The following is a 15160-nucleotide window of genomic DNA, read 5'->3' on the forward strand; positions in this document are numbered from 1 at the left end:
TGAAAGGTCATAATGTGAATCATTTTATTTACAGCTAAATTATTATTCATTAATTTTACTAATAGTTAGATTTGGCAGGCCTTCATAAAAGGCCGTTTAATTACAAAATAAAGAGAAAAAAATTAATTGCCTTGACAAAAGGGGACTTTGGGCATCAAAGTGAAAAGGGGCAAGTGCTCAAACAAAGCCACTAGAAGGCAAGCCTGCAACCTTTAGCCAAAAAAGCGTAACAGCTAATGCTAATGCTTCCGGTTTGCCAGTACGTGGGAAAGGAGACCAGAGGCCTTTTTTTAATGGATGTCAGTGGAGGAGGGGCTTCTTCGAGGAAACAGCTTATCATTTAATGAATCGACAGCCTATCAGCTAATCTCCAACATGTTTTACACTAATCAATACTTTTGGATTGAACTATTTCAGCCCATTGGTGATTGGTTGTTAAGGCACACTTGATCCAAGTTGACCGTTACACTTTCTCCAATAATAAGTAATACAGACCCTCTTATTTCTCTATAGTAAGACAATCTCTGGCTCAAGCCACCAAACATGTTGTGGGGCCACATTATATTTACAAAACCAATTGACATGTCCATGTTTTGAAGTGTGCAGTATGTTGTCATGATGAGGCAGGACTTTTTGAAGACCTTTTAACCCTTCTGAACACTTGTCCACGATGCTATAATAATCCAACACAAGGCAGAAAATACTACCTGGAACATTCTTGAGAAAGGTCAGGCGCATTTCTCAGAGGGTTGAATGGGCACATGAAGAGAGGAAGCTGAATAACAATTGCCAGCAACAGGTGTAAATGTCCACTGTTAAGGATCTGCTCAACACCCTGTAAAACACAAGGGTGCGTGACTGGTATGACTGTCAAATAAAAGATTTGGGATTTCTAAATTTGATGTAATCTACAAAATAATGTGGATGTAGTACTTTTCCCCGAAAAGAACTAGTCAGCCTCAGCAGAGTATACAGAGATGAAGTTGAAGTCGAAGATAGCATCACTTTGAGAAATGGGCTCTTTGCTGAAAAAAGGAAAATGAAAAGATTGGACTCCATTCCATTTGCGACAAAGTATGAAAAGTGTTAAATGGATTTCAGAATTTAAAAGAGACCATGAAAAAGTCCAATTATCATCCCTATGTTCATTCACATGGACAAACTGCACTGAGATAAAAGAGTGTGCCTTCTTGCACAGCAGTTCTGGCTTCTTCTCATCAGTTTGCCTTTGGGACAAAATTATATCTGTCGTCTTTCAGATATGTAGAGAATTTTAGTCAGCAAAGAAACCCTGCTTTCTCATGGAGGTTAAAATAAAGCCATGTTTGACATGTGATCCTTCACTGAAGTGCTTGTTGTCATTGCCACCGAATATTTCTTATTTTCATCTTTATCCTTGACATAATGCATGTTTGATGCATGAAAAAGTGTACTTAAGAGTAGCCACAAATTAGAGTGACACAACTCACAAAACGTTTGGCATCAAACATTTGCAGACTTTGTAAATGGCTACAGAGGAAAAACTGGGCATCATTCACTGAACAACTGAAGATCAGACACTAAAAGACTTTTTAAATTTGTTTTCGAACACAATAAGCTCATGCAGAATCATGCATCTCCTAGCAATGAGGCGAACAAAATCTAGATCTAAAATTGGCTCAATATTTCAAACGTGTTTGAGATTCTCCAACTGGATGATATCATAGTCTAGACTCTAGAGCTAAAAAAATCTGAGTTTGTGCCCATCATACACTATGCAAGTGTTTGTGAAATTAGTCTGTAAAGTGGGGCAAAATTCTGGCCAAAAGTAGTGTAATGTATTCCAGCTTTTGCAGAGCAAAGTTAATTTTATTAACCTCGCAAAGGCATATGAACTTATTGTATATACATTTATAAGTTTCCCTTTCAGATGCAACATTTATGGGAGTAGAAAATATAAATGTAACAGTTCCATATCTTTCTTAGAACCATTCAGCCCAATGGTGGAAAAGAGGCTTAACAATATTGTTCCTGTCATTATAGTTGAAGTGTGGACTAAAATATTTTTTTGGGGTGGTGAGATGTTGTTCCACACGTCTATGAATTTCTTTCTTCTGTTGAACACAAAAGAAGATATGTTGCCATTGACTTCCTTGGTTTTTTTCTCATACTATGTACGTCAGTGACTAAAAGCAGCTGTTTGGTTACCAACATTCCATGATTCCCTTTTTTAGCACATTTTGATTTTTGTATTTCCCCATTCAGGAACTGAATTGCCTTGAAATGAACTTTGACCATGTCCAAATAGAAATTCGACTGGAACCATTCCATTTGCGTGCCCCTAATCGTCCGGTTTTACAGTATAAAAATGCTTTATGTTGCTGCCCTTAGGTTTAGAGGATCAAATCACTAATCCCAAGTATGATGAGTAATCGTAGTAGTGATGCTCGCTTTAGTAGACACCATAAATCATGCATGCAAGCTGAGTGACAGAGGTTTGACAAAAAGTGGCACATGGTTATTTCTGTTCAGTTCTTCACCTCCATGCTTGAAAGGGGCAAGGTCAGGGTGTTGTGCTGGCTAGGAAGGGCTCATTCCGCACATCATTTGGCAGGAAATTGCTGCCCTACACAGTTTCACACCCTGGCACACAGCCCACACAGCCACAAATCTGCCAGCAGCATTATCGGGTATTTTAAAAACCCTTACAGGTCTCAAGAGGAGCAAGAGAAGGCTGACGGTTATTGACTCAACATGCTTTCTTGAAATTTCATTGCTCTACTTTTGCTTAAATCTATCAATACAGGTATGTAGGGTCCTTGGCCTTGCAAGGGGTATAAACAGAAAGCTTTGGATTAAATATATTGATTAGTAAGACAGAGCATGCATGTTGGGTTTAAATGCTACTCTACCTTCTGTTAAGTACTCAGAGGATAGCACATTTCGTGAAGGGAAAATGTTTCACTAATACATTTTCACTCATTTACTTTCATTGATTCAAGCTGTCCTGGAGTTGAAAACAACTGCTCTACAATGCCATGTCCAGTGAGATATAGAAAAATATAACAGAAAGCCAATAAGCTGCTGTCCGTTGATGTGAATGAAAAGCAGATTTTATTTGTGAATTCCAAAGAGTACAGGACTTTGAGTCCATTGATTTTTAAATCCATTTATCAAATGGATACAGCATTTTAGACGGTTTCAATCAACCAAAAACCTTTATCGATTAGGTGTTATAGAAAAGCACTATTCATTCTCAGCTTGTAAAAATATTAGTACGTCCCTCATTGCTGAGTGCTTTCAATCATCTCATTACTTAAAAATCATATGACTTTGAACAGAAGGAAATAGCTTTAGCATTTTTTTTCTTTTTGTCCAAGTAGACTCCTTCTCCTTGTTTCAGGGATAAAGAATTAGGCTGTTTTCCAAACCAGGGTCAGTGAATCAATAACGTATTTACTCTAGAATGCTTTATGTTTGGCATGGTTCTGCATTTAGCAAAAGCAAGTTCCGCTTAAGAAACAGTTGACATTGCCGATACAGCATGGATCTGTGAGCATGTACTTGTAATAGTAATGTAATTCTCTTTATGCCCTGATGCTCTGAGTAATGACAAGGCAATCTTGAAAGTGGGGCTCTATCAACAGTCAGCTCCATTGCTGACCCCCTAATGACCTGCTCTTCATAGTTGCAAATAAGTGTGCTCAAGCTTTGTTGAATATGCATAGACTTTATTTGAATATGCATGGACCACCAAAATGCTAATCACGTTTGAGCGCTGTATGTTGTGATAATGCTAATAATAATGACCAAGGTTGGGCAAAATTCATGTTGGATTTCTTTAAATTGGGTGGGATTTGCCACATCTCACAGAATGTTGAATATATATGAGCAATTAGCAATATCACACTCGTAGCCATGAGATATGGCTGTATATTGACACGGCTGTATTCTGGCCATAAGTAATCCTAGTGTTCCGATATACAGCCATAACTCACAGCTACGAGTGTGATACTGTGTTTATACAACAGTTTGACAGCACCAGTGTGTAAATACATAAGAAACAAAAACGGAGTGTTTTTAAAAACCCTCTTTTGTGCAGAACTACTTCGTTCTACCAGGGATTCAGTGACAGTTTAACAGCTGAGCCCAATCCTCTGTTACTAATTCGAAAACGTCACGTTAGAACTAGTAACAAAGGAACATTGAGTTGCTTCATTAAAAGCTTATTGTATTACTGTATTAAAAACAGTGCATTATGTAGAGGAGAGTATTAAGAGAGAGAGATGGACTGAAAGATTGTGATTACCTACATTATACAGCATTCATTCTTCAGCTCAATCTCATATTCACAATAAAACATTAGTTTGAATGTCCTCTGAGAATAGCGATATTTGTCGTACTATCCTTTCATCTGTGATGTGCATCTGTTGGCTGCGTCTTAAAAGCTGTTGTTGAAAGTAAAAAGAACAATGTTTACAACCCTGTTTTAGTCTCTTTCAACATAAAAGCCTTTACTACAGTCACGTAAACACTTTTTCTCTTGTCGCCATCTAATAGAGGAATAATGTAACTAAAATCACGAGCACACTAGCCGAGATAAGGCTGCTCTAGGTGGTTTCATGTCATGAGCATTGAGCGGCTGCTGATGTCCTGGAGCTCACATCTCCAAAAACGTCAATGCAAATGTTCAAATAGACGTTATCTTTAACCTCAAATTTGAAATCTAAAAAAGTACATTCTCGCTCAAAAAAATATTAAAACTACATTCTGTGCCAAAAAACAGTATTATTTTTTAAAATGATAGTTAATTTGGCCCTCCGCCATATTACTTGCTGTGAAATACCACAAGCGGAGTGATACAAACTGTGAAACGGATGGAGAGAGACACACACACACACGCACGCACGCACGCACGCACACACGAAATAACACTAGCGGAGTGATTCAATCTGTCACGCACTCACTCACTCACTCACACACATCACTCACTCACTGTCACTCACTCACTGTAGCTCAACTGGTCACTCAGCACTCATCACTCACTCACTCACTCAGCGCACTCACTCACTCACTCACTCACTCACTCACTCACTCATTCACCGGGAGCACATGATACACGTATGTGCTTGTAGCTCAAATGTAGAGCTGTAAGCAGGCTTGGGGGTTCGATTCCCAGGAAATAGGTAAAAATTGATAGTTTAAATGCACTGTAAGTCGCTTTATATAAAGCGTCTGCTAAATGCATAAATAATTTAAATAAATTTATATATATATATATATATATATATATATATATATATATATATATATATATATATATATTAGTGCTGTCAAACGATTAATCACGATAAATCGCATCCAAAATATATGTGTGTGCTGTGTATGTTTATATATATATATACACACATGTGTATATATTTAAGAAAAATATGTTATGTTTATAATAACTAGATTGAGAATATAAATTTTATTAATATAAATATATACACGTAAATACATGTAAATATTTTCAGTATATATACTGTATGTGTGTGTATTTATATATAAATAATAAATATACACAGTACACACACATATATTATGTAAACAAAAACTTTTATTTTGGATGTGATTAATTAATCTTTTGACAGCACTAATATATATATATATATTGAATTTCATTCCATTTTAACTGCATGTAGATTCAAATGTATATAGGCTATTCATCCTGTTGCAAATAATTTCCAATTTCCTGAATTAATAAGGCTAGATATGACATGCTGGATACTCTTTGGGAAGGTTTCAGTTTGTCTAAAGTCAATGTTGAAAGTGATTTGAGAAATATTTATTTAAAAATTTAAAAATTTAGGTTTTAATAGAAGTAGACTTACTCAAACAAACCACTTGATTTTGCAAAGGCATTGCTCCTCAAGCTTTCTTAAGGATATCTATGCTCAGATTATTCAGAAACTGCACTTATGGAGTTATGGACCATCTGTCCTTGCTGATTTATGCATCACTGAAGTGCACTATCAGTGAATAGTTAATGTATTCTTTAAATAGTAAAACCAGTCTATTATAAAATCAATACTACATGGCTTCTACAAAATGTGTTAAACTATGAGAGAGTCAGAGAGTTTTATAAAAATTTATAAGCCCAATACAATTTCAAGATCTGTGATGTACAATGTTTTATTTTTTATTTTATTTTATTTTTTTTTACCATAAGTGCAGTGTTCGATGTGACAGAATGTAAAATGTGTGTGTGAGTTTATCCAAAGATTTCTCTGTTTTTAGGTCTTTCAAGAACTCAGACTCAGGTGTCAGACAAGATGTTCTTTGTGAAGGGGGTCAAAACTGCTCGAGTCAAGCAACAAAGGTGTACAATTGTTAAGCACTTGCTTTACCTGTCTCTAAAAACTTGTAATGTAATTTGGGTGATTATCTTTCATGTCATGTGTGGCCAATCAGCACCCTGTAACTATACATTAAATTATAAACGATTTTACTATTTCTTCTTTTCCAGGGTAATTTATAAGACATTACGGGGAAATGAGCTAAAGGACAAAAAAAGGACAGAAACGGCGCTGAAGGCCGGGGAGGACAGAGCCATTCTATTGGGTTTGGGAATGGTGTTCAGCTCAGTCATGATGTACTTTGTGATCTGTATCACCATGGTGCGTGCTTATGCAGAAAGGTAGTTATATCATAGCTGCTTGAATAATATTTAGCTGTGAACTAAAACAATAACTAAATCAGCATACAGCTCCAATCAAAATTATTCAACCCCCTTGACCTGTAAGACACTCTGCATCTGTAATCAAAATTTAATGAAAACAATTCAACTAAGGCAAAGGTTAACTTTTATAGAAAGTTATTTTGTAATTTGAAAACAACTTCAACTAAGGCAAAGGTTAACTTTTATAGAAAGTTATTTTGTAAATAGTGTATAAGGTAAATACACATTTTATTTAGAGAATAAGTTTATATATTAAATATATTTATATATTATAAAATATAAGAATATAAATAATTGTATACATGTATTTTCTAAATATATAATTTATGTGTGTGTACTATTCATAATAAAATACCCTGTAATATGTCACATGATTAATAGAATTAATCATTTGACAGCCCTAATACGTACAAAACTATTCAACCAGTAAGAGTCACATTTTGTAGAGAATCTTTGGTAGCACTTTATATACAGTCCTGTTCCGTGTGTACATATTATGTACTTATTATAGCAATTACAATAACTGTGTAATAACTAGGTACTAACCCTGAACCTACCCCTAATCCTAACCTTAACCCATGTAGTTACCATATACTACTCAGTACTTTCTTGGGTAAGTACACTGTTAATGTACGTACTGTAAAATAAAGTGTAATTGAATCATTTATTCTATTTATTTCAATAAATGTTGCCTCAAAAACCTTTCAGAACTTCACAGGTCTAATCTTATGAATAAGGCCAGCTGTGTCTCTAGGCTCTTTCTTGAAAATCTTCTTGTAGCCATATATGTTCTAATAATAATAATAATAATAAAATTCTCTATAGCTTTTTTGAGAGCTCTTTTGACATGACCATATGCTACTCAAATTAAGCTCATAAATGGGCTAAATTTATGTAAGTGTATCAGCTAAAGCTAATTAAGTTACAAAGTTTCCAAAAACTTAATTCTGTACCCAATACAAATAAGTGATGTAAAATGTGCTGTTATAACTTTTATAAACTATTAGGAAAAAATAAAAACCTTTAGGATCAGAAAAGCTTACATTTATAAATTATTATGGTCTATTATAGTTATAACAGTGAGTTTGAATAATTTTGACTGCAATTGGATATCTATATATCTAGTTAAGTCAACTCTAGATAATGAAGGTCCTTGACATGCAATCTGCTAACAATCGCATAATTTACTACATGACACATGCTGACTGGCCTCTGCTGATTCTGCAGCCAACACATTTATATAATCTGGTGTAGTGTACCACACACACACACACACACACACACACACACACACACACACACACACACACACACACACACACACACACAAATGTTCAACCCATTATGGAAATCTTATTTTTGTGTAAAGCTTTAAATAGATATTTTTCTTTTAAAAGTTTTCTTTCTGTTGGAAAATGCAGTGTATTGACCGACGAGACCACCTGCACTGTGCTAAACTCCACTCTAACAAAGGATATCAATTGTTCATACAACTGTGGCTCTGACTGCTGGCGGAGCTCTAAGTTCCCCTGTCTGCAGGTCTACGTCAGCCTGAACGCCACCGGCCGCATTGGGCTGCTCTCTCACAACGAGGACATGCTGGACGTCAGTTCTGAGGTAAAACGTTTAGCAAACTGAGGAGGATCAGAGTGATATAACTCCTACCATAAGATATAAAGTGATTCACAGTTGTTTCTCCTAGACAACAATGAATATTTTTTCAACAGTTCAACATATAAACTCAAATATTTCACATCAAATTCTATGAAGACAGTTTCCAATTTGTGCTGTCCAATTCCTAAGGAATTTTAGCCGATCCAAAAACTAGACATTCAGAAATTCTCCCTGCCAGTCATTTTGCATTTTAAGATTTGCAGTTTAAGTTGGATTGGCTGACATGCCTTTTGAGGATGGGGTTGTAGAGTGATTGACATTACAAAATGGATAAAATCACAAACATATTCTTGAAAACTCCTGAGCTTTAAACAGTCTCTTAGAAATACAATTTTCATGATTTTCATGATCAAGTGAACAAAACGAACAAAAAAAGACAAAACAAAACAAAACAAAAAGTGTTCTGTTTGTTCTGACAAAGATGCATGTGTATGAACTAAAATTTAAATGGACCTTCAATTTAAAATGAACCTCCTACACTATATATACACTATACTGTTCAAAAGCTTGGGCTTAGCAAGATTTTTTTTTTTTTAATGTTTCTAAAAGAGGTCTCTAATGATCACTCAGAGTTCATTCATTTAATAACAATTAATATTGTAAGATATTGTTACAGTTATTTATACAACTATTTTTTATTTTATTATTTTATAAAATGTAATTAATGTGATTTCAAATCTGAATTTTCGGCATCCGTTACTTCAGTGTCACATGATCCTTCAGGAATTATTCTAATATACTGCTCTAGATCTAATATTTGCTGTTGTTTTGCTTAATATTTTTGTGGAGACTGTGAGACATTTTTCCAGTTTTCTCTGATGAATAGAGATGTTAACAAGAACAGAATTTATTCAAAATCGAAATCTTTTGTATCACCTTAAATGTATCACCTTAAACTTGAATGGTCGTGTGGATATTAAAGTATATCCAAAAGCAGCAAATTTCTATAACTAATAAATAATTCTCTTTAAATACAAAATGAATACATAATATTAAATATATAACTCATGCATTTTTTTTCCACAGTGTTTTTATGTGCCAAAATGCCAGAAGGACCACAAGGCCCTGCATGTTATGATCCAGAATCTTTCAGAGCATCTGAGGATACACCAGCAGGTGACATGTTACCACGACTCCAGCGAGCACCAGGGCAGTATCCTTCTGAACCGTCTGTATGGCAGCAGCACGGTCTTCCACTCTCTCTTCTGGCCCTCCTGCATGTTATCTGGAGGAACCCTCATCATACTCATGGTCAAGCTCACTCAATACCTTTCCATACTGTGTGAACAAATTGGCAAAACTCCAAAGTGAAAGAGGTTCAGTGATTGACAGACTTACTGAAGTGAATGGAGGAGCTTTCGTTTCTCCTTCAAATGGTTTTCGGCTTCCTGCTGTTCAAGGATTGACTGGAAATTGGTATGTTATTCTTCCATGACTAAGCTATATTGTAACCACAACTCATATCTCTGAAGTGCTGCTCTATTCCTGATGGAGCTACTGCTGTTTGGAGAAGGGCAGTATAATATAATTCAAGATTCAAGATTTTTATTTGTTACATACATGGTTATATGGAGAGCATATGACCAGCAGTGAAATGTAAGTCAGGTCCGGTTCATGGACAGTGGAATTATTAAAGAACAAATTATTAAGGAAAATTATAACAAGAAAAATTATTATGGAAAAGGTAAGATAAAAAGATAAGAATTAAATAAGATGCTTATAGAAAAAAAATGTGCAAAAATATAATATAATATAATATAATATAATATAATATAATAAACATTTAAACATCCAACCGTTTGACACTGTTTCTATGTATCTGTTAAAAGCTTTGGGAATATTATCATAAAAATATTTATTTGTTTATTTACTTTTTATAAATAATAAAAATTGAAAAAGAATTTAAATAATCAAGAATTTAAATGAAATAAATTCTGAATAATAATGAATCAAAAAGAAATTACTGATTGTTATTATAATATAATTGATCGACATTTTTCAAATTTTTAAAAACACTTCAATGTTTGTAAAGTGTAAATTTATATAATATTTTAAGCAGTTTATATATATATAATTACTATGAAATTTTCATACAAGCTTTTTAAATTAAACTTTAATTAATAATTTAAACTCATTTGGTTGCAGTGTGGTGTATTTCTGATTGAGACAAAATATATAACAGGAAAAATGAAGGACAGGATGTGATTGGATCATGAAAAGTATAGGCATTTAAAAAGGAACAATAGCTGAATTTTCTATATTGAATTTTCACAGCTGTTTTATCTGTATTTTGAATTAACAATTGCATTGCGTTGTGTTTTAGGGTTTAAGGAAATGTCAGTAAACTAATTTGTTTAGCCATTATCTGTATTTTCTACTCTTTTTTTCTTACAGTTATTACAATTAAGTAATAGTTCACTCATAAAAATTTGCTACAAATTTACTCACCGTCCAAGATGTAGATGAGTTTGTTTCTTCACTGAAACAGATTTGTAGAAATTTAGCAGTGCATCATTTGCTCACCAGTGGATCCACTGCAGTGAATGGGTGCCGTCAAAATGTCGTCAAAAGAGTCTAAACAGTTGATAAAAACATCACAATAATCAACAAGGAATCCGCACCACCCCAGTCCACCAAGTAACATCTTGTGAAGCAAAAAGCTGTGTGTTTGTAATAAACAAATCTATTATTATGTTTTTAACTTCAAACTGAGTCATGTCACATTCTTCAGTGAAAATGTCATCTGAATCGGGATAGAAATATGCACAGATCAAGCACCATTTACTAGCAAAAACATTTCTTAACAAATATGTGGGGAGATTTTGAAGTGAGAGGACAACAGAGAATGGACTTTTTCACTGAAAAAAAAGCATTATTATAGATTATACACTTGGATTTTGGCCAGAAGTGACAGTTAGACATCTCAGTAATGGATTTGTTTCTTATAAACACACAGCTTTTTGCTTCACAAGGTGTTACTTGATGGACTGAAGTGGTGTGGATTACTGTGATATTTTTATCAGCTGTTTCGAATCTCGTTCTGACGGCACCCATTCACTGCACAGCATGATGTAATGCTAAATTTGTCCAAATCTGTTCCAATGAAGAAACAATCTTACCCAACCTCTTACATTTACATTTATGCATTTAGCAGACGCTTTTATCCACAGCGACTTACAGTGCATTCAAGCTATATTTTTTTACCAGTATGTGTGTTGCCTGGGAATCGAACCCACAATCTTTTGCGCTGCTAACGCAATTCTCTACCACTGAGCCTAAAAAATGTCAATGTAAAAAAATGTATGGCCATAGTTATGGCATAAGGCACTAATGTTAACTTCATAAGACATTGTAAGTCATTATAACTACTAACCTACCCAATGCAGTTGGGGCATATTACACTATTTGCTATCTAACTGGGTCTTGCTGCTCCGAGGGGCCTCCAGACCTCCATCTTAAGAACCGGTAGATCCTTCCCTCCGTCAGTTTGCTCTGCTTGCCCAGAAACTCCTCTCTACTGATCTCAGCGCAGAGGAAAGCAAGATGCTGGTTGAGCTTCACCAGCCCCACCAGGAGGATTCCACCAAACAACATGAGGCTGGGCCACAGCAGGTAGTACAAGGCCATTTGAATGGTGTATTTCCTCCTAAAGATGGCGTTATTTGGGTATGTATCACTGAGATAGCACGTCATATTCTCCCCTAGCATGATAAACACATTTTTGATGTTACTGGCCTCAGCCTCTTGTTCTGTCTTGTTTCGTTGGCATCTCGGAGTGTAGAAACACTGAGGGAAAGATTATGCCAAGCATTAATGAAATCTAAAATTGAAATTTCAATTGATTTTAATCCAAAATGAGATTTAGAAATATTTGTCTGTGTGAACATTTATATGATGATTTATTTATTTTTGGAGCCTGGCACTACAATCATAGTCCATAAAATCAGAAGAATGAAAAAATCTTGGACACGGAGATGAAATTGTACCTTTGGCCTATATTTCACAGCGTCTTCGTCGTTGTAAAGTCGAAGTGTTTTTTCAGGGGTGCTGTTCACCAACACACGCAGGCATTTAAAGCTATCAATGCGACGGCAATCCATCACTTCATCCACCAAATCAGTCTGCACCCATGAGCAGTTGTTAGGTTTCCAGTCACTGTTACAAAAACAAACATGATATAAATGATTATTGTGTGAAAGTTTACAATGTAAACTTAGTTTTAGTTAATATCATGCTTAAGAATAAATATGAGACATTATTTAGCAGAAAACAAAGAAAAATCAAGGTAAATATCATTTGTGATTTTTGAAAAAAACATGAAAAAAGTATGAAAAGGTATTATACGACTTTACTAAATTGCAGTCGGCCATTTTATTCCAAAAATATTTTGAATTGATTCTCTGTCACAGAATGCTATAAAACACATTACATAATTTAAGATATGATGGAAATAAAAAACTGATGAAATTTTCATTACTTTACAGAAAAAAACACTCTTTAGGACTTGCTCACCAAGTGTTAGCACACAAATGATTTCTTATTTATTTATGGTCATTTCATTGTGTTGATATTAGCAACTGATGTTTTAATTGCAAGATCAGCAACAAGAAAATTACAACATGAAAGGATACTTTTTTATTAAGGTATATAGGCAGTCTACCTGAAGACCTAGTAACTAACCTGTAGAGACTTGGTTTCACCATCACGATTCCCACCAAAAGGTACATGAGGATAGAGAAGGTCATCATGGAGAAGCCCAAGAGAACGGCTCTTTCTTCTCCCAAACTGGACTCTGGGATTTGAGCTCTGGCTTTCTCATTCCACTTCATCTCCCTCTCTTTCCTCCACTTGCCTCCATTTTCCTGCAGTGGGGCTTGCTGGTAGAAGACATCCCTAAAAACACAGTTAAAGGAATAATTCACCCAGATGTTATTTACATAACTTTGTGTCATTACAAGCCTATATGTTGTTATTTTCCCATGAAATTCTTCAGAATTTCTCCTTTTGTATCATCAGAAATTCATGGTGAAATTCTCTGAATAAATAAATTAAACTATAAAAGCTGTTCATACTTTCAAAAGCAACTCAAACATATACAGTAAATACCTATATAAAATTGCATATAGTTACTTATATTGTATATATTTAATATGTTTATTGATTATATTTGACTTGGGGCGGGGGGGGGGGGGGTACTTAAAGATTACTTATTATGGAAAGAATATAATTAATGCAATTTAAATATACTGAGAAGCTAGTCATTCTTTTAAAGACTGATCTCATGCTTTCATTGCAAATTTAAATCACGCTCAAATTGATTTGATTTTGACACAATAAAGCTCACAGGCGTCTATGGTAAGGGGCATGCTATTTCCTGACCAGGCACTGAGTGCTGTCAATATCAACAAAAAATGGTGGAGCTGCTAAATAATAGCAGGATTCTTATTTCAGAAGGCGGGCCTTCATTTGATACAGGAACTATTCGAGCAGTTCATCCCAGACTGGGGAGAGAGGTGTTGTAATAATGTAAAATATGTGAAAATTATTTATCCAGTTTGTTAAAAAGGTGTGATGAAGGTATGCCATGGTCATAAGGTCTTGTGCACAGAGCAGCAGAGTTTACTGTAAATGCAGTAAATGTCCTCACTGTGCCATATGACTGAATTTATATTGTAGCAGAAACTTTCAAATGAAAGGTAAATGTAACAGAAAATGTAACAGTTAAAATTATAATCAAGTACACTACTACATCTTTCAAGCATGCCAAACGTTTATTTATAAATAATGATTTAATCTATCTGACATTATAACAAAGCACAATTTTTAAAGTATTAAAGTGTGCTCTCTTTAAGTACATTTAAGTACAGCTTAAGTACAGCTTTTTTAAATGCACTTCTAAGATTTAAAGTACACTACAAGTGTACATTTAATACAGTTAAGCACACAAGATCATACAGGTTGGAACAACATGAGAGTGAGTAAATGAAGACAATTTTATTTTTGGATGAACTATCCCATCACTTAATTTGATATAAGGTTAAATATAAAACAGTGGTGGACAAGAAATAGATTAAGGATTATACTATGACAGACTGTCAGTTAGACTGCTGTTGTTTGATTTGGAATAACTTAATGCTAAATACGTTCATATCTTATACTAATGTCACAACTGGACAATTAGCTTTAATAAAACAGAAGACTAAGGCAGTGGATGTGATCTCCGTACGTACCGCATGTGTCGTCGCCGCGCACCCTGCAGGGTGATGTTAACAGGAACACTGAAAGACCCTCGAGGGGACTGATTCAACAGCATTTCTATCTTACTAAGTAACCCTTAACTGGGTTACAGCACCAAATTAACACAACACTGACCCCACTTTGACAAGGTCAATGTACTATACATCCAGACACAGAAGCAGTGTGCTGCATAGCCGTCAGACCTGTAGTGCACAACAGAGTGCACTTAAGGGATTGTTTTCTTCTCATCCAGATGAGATCAGCGGAATATCTTTCCTTTGCCTGAACAGGGATGCTACAGAGGGTTTCTATAGGAACCCCTGCAGCCAGACCATAATTACGTCCTATGGGACTCGAAGCACTCCTGACAGTTTTTTTTTTTCGTATTCTGTTTTTACATGTACAAAACAATGAAGTAAATGAACAACCCCCTCAAAAAAAAAACAACAACTATTATGTAAAAGTGCAAAATCCCAGCCCTGTCTGCAGAACCTCATCTTTACTGTATCACAGATTCTAAAATGATATAAGTTCCAAATCTTACCTCAA

At 34.9% G+C, this 15160-nt stretch overlaps 2 protein-coding genes across 2 annotated transcripts; one reads left to right on the forward strand and one right to left on the reverse strand.

Annotated features, from left to right (window-relative positions):
• Positions 1-2127: 2127 nt before the first annotated feature.
• On the forward strand, positions 2128-10008 carry kcnmb2 (potassium large conductance calcium-activated channel, subfamily M, beta member 2). The gene is made up of 5 exons (XM_042767231.1): positions 2128-2785; positions 6259-6340; positions 6488-6658; positions 8122-8317; positions 9401-10008. Exons 2-5 carry the CDS (start codon positions 6294-6296, stop codon positions 9683-9685), a joined length of 699 nt encoding a protein of 232 aa, XP_042623165.1. The 5' UTR covers positions 2128-2785; positions 6259-6293; the 3' UTR covers positions 9686-10008.
• A 1565-nt stretch (positions 10009-11573) lies between these two features.
• LOC109112617 (calcium-activated potassium channel subunit beta-3) lies at positions 11574-14809 on the reverse strand. Its single transcript, XM_042767243.1, has 4 exons — positions 14605-14809; positions 13055-13267; positions 12361-12529; positions 11574-12160 (listed from the first exon to the last, which is right to left on the reverse strand). The coding sequence occupies exons 1-4, from the start codon at positions 14685-14687 to the stop codon at positions 11783-11785; spliced, it is 843 nt and encodes a 280-aa protein (XP_042623177.1). The 5' UTR covers positions 14688-14809; the 3' UTR covers positions 11574-11782.
• Positions 14810-15160: the final 351 nt, after the last annotated feature.

The sequence above is a fragment of the Cyprinus carpio genome, chromosome A2 (assembly GCF_018340385.1).
Source record: "Cyprinus carpio isolate SPL01 chromosome A2, ASM1834038v1, whole genome shotgun sequence".
NCBI lineage: Eukaryota > Metazoa > Chordata > Actinopteri > Cypriniformes > Cyprinidae > Cyprinus > Cyprinus carpio.

Bases quoted from the DNA above. Each gene is read 5' to 3' on its own strand.
- LOC109112617 (XM_042767243.1), bottom strand. From the start codon at position 14,687: ATGCTGTTGAATCAGTCCCCTCGAGGGTCTTTCAGTGTTCCTGTTAAC. The intron at 13,268-14,604 runs GTACGTACGGAG...CTGTGTTTTTAG, and splicing joins GCGCGGCGACGACACATGCG to GGATGTCTTCTACCAGCAAG. The intron at 12,530-13,054 runs GTTAGTTACTAG...TTTTTGTAACAG, and splicing joins GTGAAACCAAGTCTCTACAG to TGACTGGAAACCTAACAACT.
- kcnmb2 (XM_042767231.1), top strand. From the start codon at position 6,294: ATGTTCTTTGTGAAGGGGGTCAAAACTGCTCGAGTCAAGCAACAAAG. The intron at 6,341-6,487 runs GTGTACAATTGT...CTTCTTTTCCAG, and splicing joins GCTCGAGTCAAGCAACAAAG to GGTAATTTATAAGACATTAC. The intron at 8,318-9,400 runs GTAAAACGTTTA...TTTTTTCCACAG, and splicing joins TGCTGGACGTCAGTTCTGAG to TGTTTTTATGTGCCAAAATG.